Source organism: Uloborus diversus, chromosome 8 (genome assembly GCF_026930045.1).
Source record: "Uloborus diversus isolate 005 chromosome 8, Udiv.v.3.1, whole genome shotgun sequence".
Lineage (NCBI taxonomy): Eukaryota > Metazoa > Arthropoda > Arachnida > Araneae > Uloboridae > Uloborus > Uloborus diversus.
This window is the reverse complement of record NC_072738.1, coordinates 145925887-145946153: the sequence shown is the minus strand read 5'-3', so window position 1 is coordinate 145946153 and position 20267 is coordinate 145925887. Positions and strand designations below refer to the sequence as shown.

The window sequence follows — 20267 nt, the reverse complement described above, 5'->3', positions numbered from 1 at the left end:
ATCATGCCGTGGCGCCAGTTTCATTGCTGATGACGTAGCGCTACTCGATCATTCGCAACTAGAGCCGCTATATAGATAGGCCGGCGCATCAGCTTAAGTTTAGCCATTTTGGATCGGGTTTTCATTGTTTCACTGCTAGGGTTACCACAGCAAATTTTCGGATTTCGCCAAATTTGTTAAAAATAATATCTTATTTAATAAACAATTCACGTGCCGCTAATAATTGCTCACAGTGAACAATCACCAAACGCGATAACTCGCCAGAAAAGACAACCACTCAAACACGCGCTCCGATCCAAAATGGCTAATCTTAAGCTGATGCGTCGGCGCGTATGTATAGGGGAGTTATTCGCAATTATACATGTATGTATGAGGATGAAGGTGATGTTTAACAAATTATGTCTTTGAACCAGTGGGTTAACTTACATTTTTTTTTTCCTTTTCTGTTATTCCCCCACAAATCATTCAAGACAAAAAAGATTAAGACAAACGAAATATTTACGAAAAAATATATTATTTTACTAAAAACTCCAACATTACCATAATAGACTCCCAATTTGTCAAAAGCGCAGTCATCAGATCGTCCGCCTTCGACCAATAGTTCGTTGATGATCAGTTCAACATGTTGCTCAACAGGTGCACGAACAATATAAGTGCACTGAACATCGTTAGGATAGTCAATGGGATAATTTGGCGATGTGACGTTTGCCTCACTGCTGACATTCAAGCTTATTTCTGACCAGCAAGTTGAATCTAGAGAGGAAATAAAATAAATGGTTTTATTTTATGATTTGTATTAACTCATATTGCATGTTTGAAATTATGGGGATATTTCAATAATTGGAATATGGCGCGGTCGCCTCATTTTTGGCGTAAATATTTTTATTTTGGTAACCCTGCTGATTTATTGTAACCCTATGTGAATAGATGTTTCCGATCTCATTGTTTTGATTTGCAAAGAAAAATACCCATCACGCGCAGGCGCTGGAGCCAAAAATTGACGCCAATGAAGAAAGATCGCCAGTTTCTCAATTATCGAAATATCCCCGAAATAAGAAGTAGATTATACGCCAGTTAAAAAATTGTAACTGAATTTACGTCATGACTGACTGGCCTTTGTCTCCAAAAGGTCTGATTAGTTAGATCTACTATAAAGCAAAAGAATATTCACGGAAGCCTTTTTTTGAGTCAGAAAGTAAAAGCGGGTCTCCACACTGACGACTGTTATCACTTTTTTCTGTACCTTTCCTTCTAAACCAAGTGATAATCAATGCGAATATTGGCGAAGCATTATAACTCAAATTATGATCCGAGGATCATGGATCCGATGTTAGAGACCATATTATTTTTAATTGTGAAACGATTTGAAGCTGGTATGTTTACTATATTGGGGAAAACATATTTTTGTCAACAAACATGTTTCATAATGAAATTTGAAAGTTTAAGTATGAGATCTAGGCTTAGAGATGAACATCTCCACTACCTTTTAAGAACCTTAACGACTGCCTTTTAAGTGGACATTGAAAAGCTTGCTTCCAGACTGCAACCGTAAACCTCACATGAAATGAATTGGAGGTTTAATAAATTACTTTCTGGTTAAAAATATACACTTCTGGGGTTTTTTTACATGTCAAGAACATAACTTTAATGGAAATCAAAAATAATTTTCGCCCCTTATACCAAAGGTTGCAATTATGCAACGAGTGTTGCCTGCAACCTGCGTTCCTTAGAGAAAATGGTTCCCCATGGATAAAAGTTTGCACCGACAGAGTGGTGAACTGGTTAGACGCTGGTCTTTTACGCCCAAAGGCGCAGGTTTGGTCCTTGCTCTCGTCGGAGGATTTTCAAGATGCAGAAAATCGACAGCGTCCACGTCGTATGATTATGCAGTATGTAAAAGATCCCTCGAGTACTCGTTTGGCATGAAGTATCTCTTGGCAAAATTAAATTCATAGTGCTGTTTCGCATCAAATAGAGCCCAGGTGTCTCCATCTAGTGGAGAAACTGGGCGTCAAAATTCTCGTAGCAATGGCATCCCACCGATAGTGGTGCCACGTGAAAAAGAGGTTGTTATGCCGAGAGATCGCACTAGATCTGCAAAAGGCACTACCTCTACCGCAGCCCCATTAGAAAGAAAAAAATCATATACCCCAGTTTTAACCATAGGCATGCACGCGCACTTTACTAGGGAAGCCATGGTGCCCCAATAGCTCATAGAAAGGAACGTTACCGCTAAACTGAGCAAACTGGTGGTGCATTAATTTCATACCACATGTTCGTTTTTTTTTTCACTCAAATTCGTCTTTACACTTAAGTTTTTTTAATTTTCCTTCCGTAAGCACGTGGACCCTTTCTTGAAAGATCTTAACCTCTCGGTACATGTGTAACCTCGTTTCAGAAGCTCTGAATGCGTCGACGGCTTTTTAACCTATTATCAGTAAATAACAAATAAAATAATTAGAATAAGAATAGGTAAAATATTTTATCTCAGGGGGTAACGTGTTCATACCTTCACCACTTGGAGAGACCACGACTCCAGAAGGAGATATAGCTGTCCAGTGGAGCAGGAACCTGGAGGGATAGCTCTTGCTTCCTGCATACCTAATGGTCATTGTATTTCCAGAAGATATAATCGGCTCTGGAATTCGGAATCCGCAAAAGTAGCCTAAATCACCAGCCAGCTCATTAGCTCCGTCAAAGAACTTGGAAGAAAAGCATCCAGTTAAGTGCACATAAATACAGGCGTTTCTCGTATAACACGGTTAATTCGTTACGTGTAGTATCGAAACCGTGCTATACGAGACTTTAAAAAAACATTTTAAACTTATTTTTCACACAAATTCATCATGTACATTGTAAAAATAATGTGAATATGTATCGTGTTGTACCGAAATCGTGTTTCGTGTTGTACCGAAATCGTGTTTCGTGTAACATCGAAACCGCGTCACACTAGACCTAGAAATAATGTAAATCAAGGGATGTATACCGTGTTCTATCGAAACCAAGTTTCAAAAAAAAAAAAAAAAAAATTAAATAAATAAAAACTTAAAAAGAGCTACCACATTAACAGAATGCATTAAACAAAAATGAAATTCCATATTTTTTAAAGATAACATTCGTGTTATATCAAAACCATGAAGTATTAAATTCAAGTTTTTTACCGGCGTAACATCGAAACCGTGTTATAATAATCGCAAATTTCGTACTGTGTAATATCGAAACCGTGTTGTACAAGTACTGTGTTATACGAGGGACGCCTGTATATCAAGAGTTTATAGTCGAAAAATAATAACTATGCAAAGAATTCCTCGGCGCCCCAGCGCAAGAAGAAAAAGCTCTGTTGAAAAGAACGATATAAGACCTTATGGAGGCAGGACAAGCATCACGACCCAGGTAGCGAACTTCGCTTCAATAACATTTGAAAATGGTTTTCAGCAATGTGAGAAATAATTAGAGATGTTAAGAAACGTTTAAGTGTCACGTGTGATACCTGGGGATTCGTGAATTTGTTCCTCTCTGATTTGTCTTATTGTGTTCAGTAGCGAAATATCGTTCTTTAAGGCGCATCACAACCCACCTAAGCTGAGGTGTTTTTTAAAAATGAAAACCTCGGGCCTCTCTTAATGTAGGTTCTGATGCTGCGTAAAATCTATTTTGACCAAAAATTACTAACTAATTTTTTTTGCAAAAAAAAAAAAAAAAAAACAACAAAATTGCTGCTTTGGGGCATATTACCTTGATAGTCAGTCAATTCGCCCCACTCCATCAAAGTAAACGCCTCAATTGAGGTAACATTAACAAACTTGTGATAGTCAACAAATAGTATTTAAAATTAACTAAATTATTGCAAATCAATTAAAATCATAATATGAGCAACGAAATGAAAAATCAAAATCAATTTCATTCTAGCAAACTGAAAACATGGGAAAAAGAGCTGTTTCAAACTGCATCAAAAAAGGTTTCTCTTACCTTTCACTTCGCTCTAAATCTGTGATTAAATCTGAAAATTGAATGAAAATGGCTGAAGTGTATGCGTAAAACTTCTATATACACAAATGCCCATGAAAAAAAAAAACGAAAAATGCGCACACAGTTGCTGAAATCGTGAAGTGCTGTTACAGAAGCGTTTGTCCTGGGGGAGCGTGATACTCCGACATGCTCAATGTTGTGTACGTTAAATAAACAATTATACAAGTCAACCTTTTCAACATGAGGACTGATAAACTTGCTGGCGGTTACTCTTAAATGATAGCACGTAGCTGAATTAATGTCTATAAAAAAGTGTCATGTTTCAAAGAGTAACAGTTTAGCTACGTTGCATTTATAATAGAAATGCATTTAAAGAAAAAAATCGTACGCTGTCAAAACGTGTGTTTAAAACTCTTAAACGCGCAATTAGTTCGTTATATTAATCGAAAAAAAATTGTAAAAATGAGCCATGGCCCTACTAGATGGCGCTGACGCTTAACGGGCCTTGACATTTTATGACTTTTCTGTGTTGACCGCTGCAACTATGATCTACTCATGCATCCACCAATCATTGTCAACGTTTCAAAGATAATTTTTGATTGGACGTCGACTTATTTTGACCGTAAGAGGCGCTGAACGGAACCCCTGAATTCACCAATCAATGGCAACGTAATGAAAAGGCGATAACTCTAGCGCCCTCTTTGTTGCTATGAGTTTCAGCGATTGTCACAGCCTATAAGTATTAAGTTGGACCATATATGAGCACTCGCTCTTGAAAACATATATAATTGCCATTTAGGGTGACGTGGATTTTTTTGAGTTTACTTATTAAAAAATAAAATTGCATAAGACCTAATGCTTCACTGTGCAGATAATTTTTTTCTTACTTTTATTTCATGAATTGGTGACACTGCATTGCCAATTTCATAATCTGATAGTTTTTAAGTTCCCGCCTCCAAACCATGAAAAAACTCTTGCTCTATCTCTGGATAGAAGCCTCTATCAAGCAATGTAACAATTTCATATTCATACATTGACAAGAAAAATAGTCATAAAAAACATAACTAAATAAAAACATTTATCAATCACTTGTTAAAATCACTCACACATAAGTTGCCGCCCAAAAGCCAGAACTAAAGCAGAACTACATGCAATATACCGACATCCCGGTTATCATATCAAAAGACTACTTTCGTCTTTGTTATGGACTCGTTAGTGTGTCTGGATCTCTGTGACGCACTTAGCGAATGAAGGTGAGCACCTCGAGCGATTTTTCGAAAATTCGATTTTGTTCTTTTTCTATTTCAATTTTAAGAACATTTTACCGAGCAAATTATCATAACGTGGACGAGAAAATTACCATAACGAGGACGAGCAAATTACCATTACAAGGACGAGCAAACAACCATAACATGGGCGAGCAAATTAACATAGCAAATTAGCGAGAAATTCATCATCCATTATCTGTAAATATACAGGCGAACCAAATGACCTTTTAATTTTCTACTACGGGCAAAGGCGTGCGGGTACAGCTAATAGTCAATAACCGAGCTGGAGGCAGATGTCATTTCACTGAAGCTGAGAGTGTCAAACAGTAGCTAAAGGAAATTTAACTATCAGTCTGTCGGCAGTTGTTTAATGTGTATCAGTTTTTTAATGAGATGATATCTGCCTCCAGCTCTGTTATTCCTTATTCCAGACTGATGAGTTCGTAGCAATGACGAAACTTCGGTCTCTGAATGTGGCAGCAGGGCTGTCGATAGATTAGACGTAAATCTGGGTGCATGTTCCTTGGGAGTACCTGAGGCGGAGCCTCACAGCTCCAATGTCTCATCATTGGTCAAATGACCCTCCGAAGAGGAAATAGCCTTATTAGTCGGCGAGTTAAGCCGATGATGAAATAGCCATCCCTGGTGAGCAAACTTGACAAAAATTGGAGTCCAAAAGAATATTAAGTGAAAAGGGGAATAAAATAATAAAAAAAAACGGCCTCATCAGTAAAGATTTGGACTATAAGGTAGAAATTTTGCCTATGAGATTTTCCTGACGTTTTAGAAGAGGGAGGGCCGTCCTTAGTTTGGAAAAGGCTTCCGTTAAGTTAAAAATTTGGTTGATTTCAGCAAAAATCTGCATAAAATCAGAGATTACATTACTGGAGTTAGGCTCCTTAATGAAAAGGGGGAGTGTCGATAGATTGCATGTACTGAAGCATTGCATCTGCTTTTTATCGAGTGAGTACCTGTACTCCAGCGCCACACAGCATATCCGAAGCGATTTGTGTGATGGATAATTCAAGAAATCGAGCACTGACGACCATTTCATGAGGTACTGTTACAGTCCATTGATAAACATCTTGTTTCTGTATGAGCATAGGATATGCAGGGGAAGCTATTTCGCCAGACGTGCCGTTTAGCTGCGTTTCGTGTTCTGTAAAGAAAAGGTAATTACTTTTTTTTTTTTAGTTTCAGTTCAGGAAATTAGTGTTGGAAAATATATAAAAATCTAACTTTTAGTATCATTTTCCCTAAAAAAATTTTTTACTGTTGAAAACTTTTGATCAGTTTTTTTTCATATAATTTGTATACAGTGGCTCCCAAAAGTGTTCGTACACCTACGACTTTCAATGAAGTAAGCCCTTATCCATTGGTTAGAATTAATATTTCGGAATAGGTATTTTATTATAAGATTTATGATCTATTTTTAACAAAACTACATTAGTCGCGTTTATATGAACCGTTTCGATCCCGCACAGAAATTGCTTTTAACCGCATTTCGGTAGTTCCCCGTTAAATGTGGATTTTTCTTCCTCCTGCTTCCTTTTGGAGTAAATGCATCTACTTGCTGGGTATAGCCGCTGAGGATGCTGTGAAAAAACTGCGTTCTCGGGTACAAAGTACAACCTCTTTTTACACGTGAAACGTGAATTTTTCCAACCGGACCGCACTTTTTTTTCACGAAGCAACAATTTATTTTTTTTTATTGAGCAATCACGATTGCTTATTGTTCTCATTTGACCGTTTTTGGTGTCCGTGCCTTTTTCAACTTGGACCAGAAGCCTATGCAGCACCACCGCCACCGTCCTCTGCTGGCGGCGCGGCGCGGCTGCTCCGGTTTTGAGCTACCCGCTTCTCCTGGTCGGAGGCGTCCATGTCCTACACACACGCACGTTCACACACGACTTCACACACATACCCTCACACACGCCTACGTGCATACACACAGGTCTACGCGCACACACAACTATGCACACGTAACCGCCAGGAGGAGAGGCAGGCTTGGGAGGGGGGGAACAGGAGCCGTTTCTAGAAACAATAACTCCAATGAGTAGGGTCCTGTCTCAGTTCGTGATTGCGAAAAACATAATTCAAATTCAAAATTTCAGAATTCAAATTAATTTTCTTTTTGTTATTATATTATTTTTCTAAGTGATTTTATTCTGAGCAATCACGATTGCTTTCATTTGACTGTTTTGATGTGCTATCATTTTATTTTCCCACCAGCACTCTCTGCAGCACCACCGTCGACCGGCCGCCTCACGATGCTGCTTCTTTAGCGAAAACCGTCTCCAGGTTGCGTCTATATCCTACACTTACACGCATACATACACGCACATATACACACACAAACACATATACACATACATACACCTACACACATACACAAACATATACTCAAACACACACACACACCTACACACAACTACCCACACACTCATGCCTACACACGGAAACAAACACACACGCCTACATACACACACACACACTCGTGATTGCGAAAAACATAATCTGAATTCCAGATGTCAAAATTCAAATAAATTTATATTTTTATTTATTTATTTATTTTTTTTTGAGCTATCTTTTTTTTAAACTACCATTTAGATTGGGAGTAAAGATAGATTCTGCTGCAAAACTTACGTATTTCATAATGCGCCATGAAACCTCGATCTGTGCCTTGATCGTCTGTGCGAAACTTGACCCAAAGCGTTTTGGTTGCAGGAATGTTAGGAGGTGTGTTTGATCCGCAAAACCTTCCCAAAAATGTTCCAGAAGCATCATCCTCACGAACTTCTAAGTAGTCCACGTTGCAGTGTTCGCTATCTTCAATATTAAAAGACCTTAAAAAATACAATAAACAATGAACAAGGAATAATTTCAGTTTATCGAAAACTCTGAGCAAAATTGTTCCTTAAAACTATGTTTTGCAATAAAACGTTATAGTTCCGCATAATAATTCATATAATTATGTCGATTCATACAGTGTTCTAATTATAATGTTGAAAATTATGTATCCTATTAAACATTATGTTGTGTTGTGGCATCCCAAGTTATTCTGCTAAAATATTTCTTTATTTCATTGTAAACGGCTAACATGTAAGGAAAATTTAACCAACAACTTTTTTTTTTGCAAAGAAGTCAACTTAGTACATTCCCTTAGGCTAGATAAAACCGGTAAGTGAAGAAATAGGGAAGTTTTCTATTTATTTTTAATTTGTAGCATTTTCAGTTGACAGAAATAAAAAAAAGATGACGTTTTAATGCTTTATTTTTTAAACATGCTATAAGTATTTCATTTTTAAATATTTTTCAAAGTTCGGGCGTAGTTAGAGACGTAAAAATAAATTTCTGCGTACTAGGGACCATTTGCGTCACCGAACCTTGGAGACAACAGTCAATGCTGAAGACGAGTGTTTTTTGCAACTTTTCTCTCTAATCCCAAAGCAAAAAAAGAGGGGTGGGGGGAGAAAGAGATTTGCGAAACAGCATAAAGGGAAGTTCAGTTAACGTCCGACCGTCCTGTTCATCATCTTTTTTGACGAGACGGACTGCCGACGAAAACAGAGCAGCATTCAAATACGGTCGCTGTACAATCACGTGGCTGAAATCACCCGCCAGAGTGAAGAACGCGCTGCTTTGCGGAAACCAATGAAATGCTGTCCTACTTTTGACGACCGTCAGATATCAAGGTTCTTCTGATCAAAACCGGTCCCGTCCAAGATGGGCCTGTTCATATATCGGCCATCCGTTCCGTCCATCACATTTCTTTCCTCCCGAAACAGATTTTCTTCGCTGGTTGCCATGACAGCAAGCCGTCTTGGACGGGACCGGTTTCGATCAGAAGAACCTTGATATCTGATGGCTGTCAAAAGCAGGACAGCATTTCATTGGTTCCCCGCCAAGCAGCGCGCTCTTTTCTCTGGTGGGTGATTTCAGCCACGTGATTGATGTGCGGCGACCGTATGTGAATGCTACCCTGTTTTCGTCGGCAGTCCGTCACGTAAAAAGACGGGATGGACGGGTCGGATGGCCGATAAGTGAACTGCCCCTGTTGTCATGACAGCCAGCAAAGAAAACCTGCTTCTAGAGGAAAAACTCGGGACGGACGGCCGATAAGTGAACAGCTCCTAAAGGCCGATTCACATGGCGACCGAACCGTCCGTCCGTTCCGATATTTTAGCTGCCAAACTGGTTTTCGGAATCGTTGCCATGACAGCACGCCGAATTTCTCGGCTCCCGTCACGTTCTGGCGGTGCTGGATTTTGACGGCCGTCCGATTCGGAGAGGGAATGTGATAGTCAATCAAAGGAGAGACGCCGTTTTTACTTTTGCGGGAATATTTCTCGTTTTGTTTACTGCTAGTTTCGTACAAAATTTGTGGTTATTTTTCAAAAGACAGTTGATGTTTTTCAAAATGAGAATGCCTTAGAAGTTATATGAGGGTTATTACTCAATTATCTTTCTTTTGCGTGGAATGCTTAGTTAGATATAATTACGTGAAAATTTAGTTTGGCATTTTGTTTTTTCGTTAAAAAATAATTCCACAGCTCATAGTAACTTGCAAAACCAGCTTCTAACGCTAAACATTGGCAGTGGGACCATTAACGAAACCCATTATTATTATTATTTTTTAATTAGTCAGTAGAAGTTTTTGAATCTTTGTTTGAATAGTCATTGTTTCGAAATGTGATGAAGCAAATCATATTTTAACCAAGAAAAAAAAATCATACAAGTTAAATCTTTTATGGTTACGCGTTAAAATGTCGTCAGATCCTAATGATATTAAACTGTCTTACACATTTGCTGGACTTTTCAAACTTTTGAATAAATAGGCTTTACCACGAATTTATTCATGAATATAATATGTGCTATTTTGTCAGAAATATCCTGACATTTTCAAAAATTATCACTTTTTTGGATTTCTGGATAAATATAATAATCGAATTCTTTTGCAGCTTTTGTCATTTTAAGAGTATGCTTTAGCTCACTTCCCAGTAAAAATATACGCAACATATTTAAGAATCCAACAACAAATTGAAGAAGTCAAAGTTTTTTATCGATCATCCTGAATCGTAAAAAGAGGAAATTTGTACCCAAATTTATCTCAATATAAATATTTTAAGAACACTGTAAATTTAAGAAATAAATAGTAATTCAAGTGAAAATCCATGTTAAAATAAAGAGAAAAAAAGAACTATGTTTATATATTTAAGGTTTTTTTTTTTTTTTGCTATTTTTAACAACATTTTTTCAGTTCTTAAGAGCATTTTTATAGATTTTTTAGGCCATGAAAGTCCGGGACCTAATCATATAACGCTCAGTTATTACTAAACGATTGAAATATTAGACCAAAAATTTTTTTAAATGTTTTAAGAGACGAAAAGTGCTCTAGCTTGAACTTATATGAAATATCAACACCTATTGTAGTAGCATCGAATCGAAGTTTCATCTGTTGCATGCCTTGATTAATTTCAAACTAAATAGATTTTTTTATGTATAGTTGTCATTAAATTTTTACTTTTTTGCGAAAACTTCAACCAGCAAGTTTTTTCAAAATATTTGAACATTTAATCTTTCTCTCATATATTCTATTGAAGTTCAAGGGGGGGGGGGAGTGGAATGTAGTACAGATGCTTTTTTTTTTATGTACAATTCTCATTCAATTTTTACTTTTTTGCTAAAACTTCAACCAACAAGTTTTTCAGAAAAAAAAGTATAATAATAATATTTCTCTCTTAAATTCTATTAAATATAAGAGGGTGGGGGAGGTGTGTAAACACGTTTTTGACAGAGATGTTGTAGACAGAAATTTGATAAATTTTCTGTTACACTACTTGCTTACCCTTATCGGCCATTTTAATTTCTACTGCCCCAAATTCTTTTAAACGTTCAGAGGAATCCTACTAACCACTTGCTTGACGTTCGTGACAAACAATAATGTATTTTTAAAAGGCTTATTGCAATCACAGCAACATCGCTTATAACTTCTTGTTAATTTTATTTTGATTAGGAGAGCGACAAAAGAACGGCATTAGATCCGCGCTCTTCACCCCTAGCGGGTGAACACCTTCACGTGGCTATCGGACGGAGCTAGTATGAATGTTGCAATATTTTCACACCCATCCGTCACGTCCGATAAATCGGAACGGGCGGACGGATCGGTCGCCATGTGAATCGGCGTTATGAGTACCATACCAGAGCCTCTTCAACCGCGGCAACTGAGGACCGGGTGTCGTAAGGCTCCAATTTTGCCGTGGCGTATAGGAATCCTCAGATGTCATGCACCTAAATGAGGTATGTTCTATCATAAGAGGATTAAACTTACAAACTGTGCGTTCGTCAGTTAGCAGTTGGATATAAGTACAACTGAGTCAGGTTTACCATAAAATTCGTCTAGTATACGCTTTGCAATAACGAATGTCCTAGTTTTCCTCATTAATTAAACCTCATTGACATAAACTTTGGTAATATGTAATTAGATGTTTGGATTATCTTTCACGATACCAGTCTCCATAATAAAGTCAATGCATTTCTAAACACTATTGACCAAAAGCTAGAACGGAAGTGAAACTTTACGAGCAAAGGTTAACGAAAAAAGAAAGCAGTATTATGCCCAGTCACAGACGGTGAAAATAGGCTACATATGACATGAAATACACCGCCAGCTCAGTCATTTCCAGCCGAGGACTGCAGTTTCGTGTTTATTAGCACTCATCAGACCGGCATAGGAAAGTGACTGAGCTGGAGATGGAAAACCTCTTAAGGAAGCCAAGAGTGCCAAACAACTGGTAGCAAATATAAGAATTAGCACAGACCAGAAGATTGATGGAAAAGCATGGTATATTCTTTGAGCATATTCTTTGAATATACCATGCCTACATTAGCACTCTGCATTAGCTACCAGTTTGTTTCGCACTCTTGGCTTCCTTAAGAGGTTTTCCATCTCTAGCTCAGTCACTTTCCTTTGCCGGGCTGATGAGTGCTAATAAGCACGAAACTGCAGTCCTCGACTGGAAATGACTGAGCTGGCGGTGTATTTCATGTATTTCTACTTTAGCCCTGGCAAATGGGCGGTAATTTACGGAATATAGGGTACGTATTGTTTGCGTCTGTCAAAATTTGAAAAAAAAAAAAAAAAAAATCAAATATGAGTATTTGCTTATCAGAGTTTGATGTTACAATAGGAGTATCTTACAGAAGAAAAGTTTCCTATTTTACGTAATAACATGAACTCTTGAACTTACGAAAACGATAAAAGAAGCTTGCTCCCTGCGGATGCCTTAATTGTCCAGACACATTCCACATCAAAATCGTAAAAGTTGGGAAATCCAGGCGATGCGATGCTTCCTGAATAGCCAGTCAATTCCCCACCGCAGTCTAAAAAATGACATTTTTTTGAACATTTTTTCTGATCTTAACACAGCAATAAATAAATCAGATTTATACTAAAAAATACCTCTGTATTTGATTATTATGTTTTGTGTTTAAATACTATGAGATAATAAGTAGTATAAAATTTGTTGCGCCCCTCCCGAGAGGCCAGCAGTGTATATTTGAAACGTTAATGGGTCTTAGTACTAGTTTTTTGTTTTTTAATTTCTTGGTCGTTGAGCCCTGTAAGGACGAGAGAGAACAATTGTTTCAAAAAACTGTTAATAATATGCTTTTAAGAAGTAATAAACGAATGTCAACAATTTGAAATATTTAAGGGGAGTTTGTAACATAAAAACTTTTGAAAAATAACTTTCGGGTTTTTTTGCATTCACATTATTTGAATCATGATGTTTCAAGCAACAATAAGTTTCTGTTTCTCTGTAGATAAAAATTAACTCAATTTAAATGTAAATGGGGCTGGAATGTATTAAAACGTAGGTACAATTTTTGTTTCAAACGAGATTTTCTCAAAACGTCAATTTTAAAAGCTCATGTTCCTTTTTCTAGAAAACTACTTTATACAACGCTTTGAAATTTTCACCACATTTTATTCATATGTTCAAAGAAATAATTATTTTCGAGTGAAATTTTGGCTTTAGGACTCGCACATTTTCCTAAACAGCTGTTTTTATGTTTAAAAACGGCCTTTTTTTTTGGTTCGCTAAGAGACTTGATTAAAATTTAAAATTTTTTGAAATAAACAAAATTGCCTTAAAATATTACTTCAGACGACTCTGAGATGTGTATTGAATACACTAAAAGCTATCATTAAAAGATTTTGGGAAAAAGTTACATAAAATTTAGCAATTTAACATTACGCGTACGCACAAGGCCCCGACAAGCTTTAAAATATTTTAAAAAGTTGAAAAAAAAATTTTTTTTTTTAATTATAAAGTAAAAATCTTGAACAATCAATTACAATAAAACACTCAAATTAAGAACCACGAACAATCAGTCCAGTTACACGAAACTTCATTCCGTTCAAGTTTCAGCATGAAGATTTGTGAGTTAATCAAGAAAATCCCCCCCCCCCCTCTTTTCACCAAAAAAAAAAAGGAGCTGATGTGTGCATCACATGACTTCCTTTTACTCGAATTTAATGTAATTTCCCTATTATTGGCAATTTTAATGTGATTCAATTGTTTACTCTCTAAATATCACCACCTGTGGCCAAATTGAAACCAGAGTAAAAAAAAATCGCCAAATTTGTAGCCAACTTGGTGACAAATCTTGGCTACCAAAAGACCAAAGTCGCCAAGTGTCCGACAAATTATATTACTACTTGAGTTTACATCGAAATTAGCAATGATTTCCGCCCAAAAAGGGGCAAAAGACCCCCTTAGGAACATCCAAATGCAACCAACAGGGAAGGTGCACAACTAGACCCCAGTAGGCGTCTACGTACCAAATTTCAACTTTTTAGGACATACCGTTTTTGAGTTATGCGAGATACATACGCACATACATACGTACATATGGACGTCACGAAAAAATTCGTTATAATTAACTCGGGGGTCATCAAAATGTTTATTTCGGGTGCCTGCACGTTCCTTGGCATATATCCACGTGTGATCGGGTCGATAAAAAAAACTCAGCATTCATTCGGGGGTGAGAAAAATGGAAATTAAGGTCGATTTTTTAGTGAAAATGTTTTCGCGAATACAATACTTCCTTTTTGGTAAAAGGAAGTAAAAAAGAATGAAACATTTTCGTTGTTTTGTAAAAGCAGTGTCGGTACTTACGAGTCGACGCAATGCCATAGGTTGCTCTGAAGATTCCAGAGTTCTTGAGAAATACTGACATGACACTTCCTCTGGACACTATTGGCGGAGGCATGTGGTGACCACAAAATTCGGAGATTACTGGAGAATCGTCCAAATCACCATCCTTGATGATGAGTGAAGTTTCGGAACAGTTTTCGGAGTCTCCAATGTGAAGAAAGGTCACAGTAAGTACAACTTTCTCACCTTTAAAGAAACCATTTTTGTTAGCATATCACCATTGTACTCCACTTTAAATGTTTACACTGTAAAATCGACTCAGAAACGTTCCTGAAAAATAATGGGCAGTTGATGTGCCCAATTTCTTCTAGCAACATATATTACGAAAACCAGGAACGTTTTCCACTTAAATTCAGTAACCTTACTGAAAATTATTCTGAACTCTTCGCGTTTAAAGCCAGTTGTGTCTCTGGAATCTTAGATTAAACAAGTGGGTATACTATAATAGTTTCGCACCTTACTGCGTTTCGAAAAAAGCTCCAAAAGCAGTATTAGCAACATGGCCGAAGCTAAGAAAGAATTGCAAGTAAGTATCAAGGGCCGTGGTAGCCCGATCGGTAGAGTGTCGGATTCGGGGCCGGAGGGTCCTGAGTTCGAACCTCGATGGTCGAAGACCCACCGTCGTCATTAAAGGGGACTGGGCGACGTTAAATATGCTCGTGGTCTCAATGTCCTCCAAGTGAAACGATACCTCTGGGGGTGCTAGCACCAGGTAGCTGTTAGCTCCTGGACTAGTTCTAAATTCTCATTAACTGTTCGATCCGGTGATGGTGCTGCCATCTATCGGTATATAAAATAATGGAGGCAAGGCACTTAGTATGCAGTCCTCGACATAAATACAGTTGTAGTCAGTTGTGACTCTGAATAGGAATAGGAAGTAAGTATCAGGAATTTTACTCAGACGCAATTCTTGCTGAGCAAGGTAGTCCATAGACTGATTTGCGCCATTTGGACGCCTTATCAGTCTGAACGGGCCGCAATCGAATTCAAGCCGTTACACTTTATAAATAGCTCAGTTAATCTTTAAACTAGGAGTTAAAAATATGTTTTACAACAGTGAGAAGTCTACATTCGTGCGACTTGTAGCAATTTAAGAAACTTTTTGGCAAGGATACTTGATTTTTTCCAGAAATTGGATAAAACCCATAGAAATCCCATAGAAACGTTACACGGAAATACTCAGTAACGTTTCAGATTTTTTTTTTACAGTGTATCATGCTTTTCCAAATGTTCTAACTGCATAAATCAACGACATTAGTTTTATTTAATTACTAGTGGTACCTGCACGGCTTTGCCCAAAGCAGAAAATTGAAAGGTCATCTGGTTCGCCTGTATATTTACAAACAATGGATGATGAATTTCTTGCCAATTTGCTATTGTTCGTCCACGTTCTGGTAGTTTGCTCTCCCTCATTATGGTAATTTGCTCTCCCACTTTAGTAATTTGCCCGTCCACGTTATGATAATTTGCTCGGTAAAATGTTCTTAAAATTGTAATAAAGAACAAAATCGAATTTTCTAAAGATCGCTTAGAGGTGCAAATCCCTAAGCTGCGAACTAATTTTGTACCAAATTTCATGAAAATCTGCCGAACGGTCTGGCCGCTATGCGCGTAACAGACATTCAGATATACAGAGATCCAGACTTTCAGCTTTATTATTAGTAAAGACAAAGATTGAATTATGATTAAAACAAAATAATAATAATAATTTGAACTTATTGCTGACAAATTTAAGTTCCCCAAATCAAGGCTAATCCATGTTTTAAAATTTTTTATTTCTCATAGATTTTAGTCTATTGTTTTATTTCTTTATTGTTTTTTGAAACTAAATATCATACAAAAGTAACACTAATAAGTTGTGTTGTAATATTCTAAACGCAATACCATGATCTATGAACCAAGATAGGAAGAAAGAAAGAAAAAGAAAAATATACAGTAACAAAAGTGCGCAATTGTACACATGACAGAATTTAAAAAAAATAAGGTGAAACAAAAGTAAAAAACCTATGAATTTTAAAGAAAAAACAATAGCATGAAAAATGAATTAATTCATTTAAATGACTTTACTTTAAAAAATTCTTTCCGTATTAAGGAGTTTAAAATTAAAAAAATAGAATAATAACGTACAAAGAACAAAAATGCAAAAGAAAAATCAACACAAAATATAAACAGTTTGCAGAAATATCAATCACATCTACGGTATATAAGCGTTTAAAGCTAAATAATAAGATTACGCTACAGTTTGTAGTTTATAGCTAGTATATTAAAGCTAAAAAGTAGTTTAAATTTAAATAATAAGATAATAAGACGCTTAAATATTCAATTTGAAAGAAATTAACCCCCAAAAAAGGTACACATAAAAAGTAGTCAGATTAGATTTATTCTCTTTAAAATAATGATAATAAATAAAGCAAAAATGAAACGAAAAATATCAATAAAAACAAACGTTGTTTTTTTATGCTTGCGGAAAAAAAAACAGACGATAATTCATACTTCCAAAGAACTATTTTCTCTGGTCATGCCGAACTGGATCACGTGGCCCCTATCTGCAAATTGCAGACTCTAGATTTTAGGATAAATGACAGGCTTTGCTCAAAGTGCGGATAATAAGCAATTTTAATTGCTCAAAAACCAGCACTTCAATTTGATTGCTCAGTCAGTTTTTTGTCAGACAAAAGCAAAAATATCATAAACAGAAAACCTTTCTATCAATTCCCCCTCCCCTCCATCTGAATGTATTAAATCCTCAGTTGGAAATACAGCTTGTACTTCACAGTACAACTGGTTCATATGTAAGGTACTAAACAACAGTCTTAAATTTTTAAATGACTCACCTGCCGAGGCAGAGAGAATCCAGCTGCAATTAACATTGTACGGCATTGCGTCCTGAAAACTCGGGCTGTTAATTTCTCCACCTTCATCTGCTACAAGTCGACTACCGCAACCTAAATTTCAGTATCCATTAGCATGTTTTCAATCCAGCGGAGAGCAGTTCTAGTTGGGGCAAACCTAACCTGGTAGCATTGTGAAGGCTACCCAAATCACAGCATTGTGACGCTGCCAATTTAGGTTTGTCCCAACTATAATATGTTACATGGTCCATAATATGCGAGTTAGATTGTTTGATATACCAAACTGTATTCCCAAGAATTCTTTTTAGTGAGGTGAAGGAAAATTAGCGCAATATTTCTCGATTTAAAGCAAGTAATTCCAAATTATTAGAAATTAGACAAATTGTTAACAAAACGCTTACTGCTTTAACTCGGATTGTGGAAATGTACGCTGTATCATTCGGGAAGTGACTGCGAAACCTTCTTCTCAGATTATAGCAGTGACATTGGTTTTACTTAATTTAATAAACACATTTAATATTAAGATAAATAAATATCTTTCTGCTGAACAGCAAAGTAACGTAAAGTAACAACGTCTAAAAAATAATCTGCGAATTTGTGCTTCTTAGACGTTGTTACTTTACAGTTTCATATTGTTAATCACGTGGTCAATTAGCAGTGACAAAAACAGCGTTATAAGTACCTACACTGTTAAAAATTCAGGAAGATTTTCTGGTAATTGTTACTGTAAAATTGCATCGCCGACGCATAGCTGATTTTTACGGTAATTTATACCGGAGAAATAAGCGATCCCAGCGCCAACTGGTTGCTGTGGCCTACCGAGGAAACCGTAAAATTTTACAGTAACATTTGATTTTTACGGTAATAGTTACTGGCAACATGGATGCCAGTAACAATTACCGTAAATTTTCCGGATGCAATCACGTGCACACGTGCACTAGTGTGCACTAGTGTTGAAAATAATTTCCTTTTTCAATTCTTAATAGTGTGAGCTTTTGAGTGTAAAGTCAATCGACAAAGGGAACTTCTTGAAATCCCAAACACGTTCTGCTGTGGGGTACGAATGTGAATAGCAAAGTGAGCGATGCGTGTCCGTGGTGATGATTGATCTAGGGATAATAATCCAGTACTTTTTATCTCTAATCCCAAAAGGACCTCAAGGCTGGGGAGCAAAGCTGGGTTATGTTAGAGCCGCTATATACATAGGCTGACGCATCAGCTTAAGTTGAACCATTTTGGATCGGATTTTTCATTGTTGCACTGTTGGGATTACTACAGCAAAGTTTGGGATTTCGCCAAATTTGCCAAAATTAATATTTTATTTAATAAACAATTCACGTGCCGCTAATAATTGCTCACAGTGAGCAATCGCCAAACGCGGTAACCATAGACTAATAATAAGAGTAGACCGAGCTATGGCAACCCTTTTGCTGCTCATAAACCAAACCATGTGACTGGTGGATATCCTAGCAACAGCGGGCGTTAATCGTAGCAGACGATCAACGCCCGCGCGAAATAAAATAAATAGAGTTGATGGAACACGGAAGAATGATCTTTTATGGAGTCCGATTTGTAAATTTGTTATTCTAAGTTGTAAATATTTTGTTAATATAGTGAGTTTTTCGTTTAGATAGTATTGTGCATTTTCTTTAGTCAATTTCAATAACTCTCTAAGCAATAAAAGATGCAAGCGACCAAAAAGAATCAGCAAACGGTAAGATTTTTACCTACAATTTCAATTTAAGATACCGATTAGTACATTTTTGCGTTAACGCAAAACGTTTACGCCATTTCGTTCACGCCAACGCTGACAGCTCCAAATGAAATAAAAGTTACCGAAAACTGATCAAAAACTATTACTAATGTCAAAATAATGCATAATTAAAAGAAAAACAGTTCAATCTCTGCACCTGGAAGTTTTTTTAATGAAAACACATTGTCTTAAAATACATGTCGAGTGCCAAACTATAGATAATGCTGCCATCTAGCAACCATGCTGCCAAAGTCTTCGCCAAGCCCTTCCACTAGTCACATGATACATCCTATGAACCAATTTTCTTTATCAGTAAGAATGAGAAAGCTCGGTCTACTCTTATTATTAGTCTATGGCGGTAACTCGCCAGAAAGACAACCACTCAAACACGCGCTCCGATCGAAAAAGGCTAATCTTAAGCTGACGCGTCGGTTCGTATATATAGGGGCCTTAGATTATGTTGCTGTTCCGGTGGAACGGTGACGTAACAGCAAAATTAATTGAAAATGAGATATTCTCGTCACTGGGTCCAAACGTGGTTACCCTATTCGGAGAGATGATTGCTTTTCAACTTTTTGCCACCAGTACAGTAACTGAACTATGTTTCATTGTATGAGGTAATAAATAAAATAAAACAATTTTGTATATTTGATTCTCCTGTATGATTACACTTTTTTCAGTTACTATTACTATTACTATTCCAGGAGCCTCTGACCCCTTTCAGATAACGAAGGGCTGCGTGCCAGGCGCCTTGCCTTCCTTTTTTCAGTTGCGTTAATGTTCCAGCAGAACAGCGATATGGTCCTTGAATGTACGCCACATAACTCCTCTCTAAGTAATGGATCTGGGAAGCGATACTTCTATCAGGTGGAGTGCCAAAGTCAGGCGTTTTAGCTGAATTGTCCGTTTTTCACAAGAAGGCACGTCGCCTCGCCTCCTCGAAAGCAGAGTTCCATTTTACGCTGGGGGGGGGGGGATCGGTCAGCAATCTACGCGCTTCTAAATGAGATAACCAGACAGCCTCAACTTTAGCGTGCATTTTAATGTGCAAAAAAGTCTTAGTGTACTTTACATCACTTGTCTGTTGTCATTTTAGTCATTTACATTTTAAAAACTGCTGCTTTTACAACAAAATGCTATGATCGAAATATACCTTCTTCCGAAAACAGCGAAATAGAATCATCGGGTGCCACGTGAAGAAGCA

The 20267-nt window shown here is 37.0% G+C and overlaps 1 protein-coding gene across 1 annotated transcript in view; it reads right to left on the bottom strand.

Annotated features, from left to right (window-relative positions):
* LOC129228663 (cubilin-like) overlaps positions 1 to 20267 on the bottom strand; it is a 240137-nt gene that overhangs the window by 116136 nt on the left and 103734 nt on the right. The window contains exons 20-24 of the mRNA XM_054863347.1: positions 14420 to 14644; positions 12488 to 12620; positions 7884 to 8083; positions 6209 to 6396; positions 2510 to 2702 (exon numbers count right to left, since the gene is read on the bottom strand). Of these exons, the coding sequence (XP_054719322.1) occupies positions 2510 to 2702; positions 6209 to 6396; positions 7884 to 8083; positions 12488 to 12620; positions 14420 to 14644 (939 nt within the window). The remainder of the gene's footprint in view (positions 1 to 2509; positions 2703 to 6208; positions 6397 to 7883; positions 8084 to 12487; positions 12621 to 14419; positions 14645 to 20267) is intronic.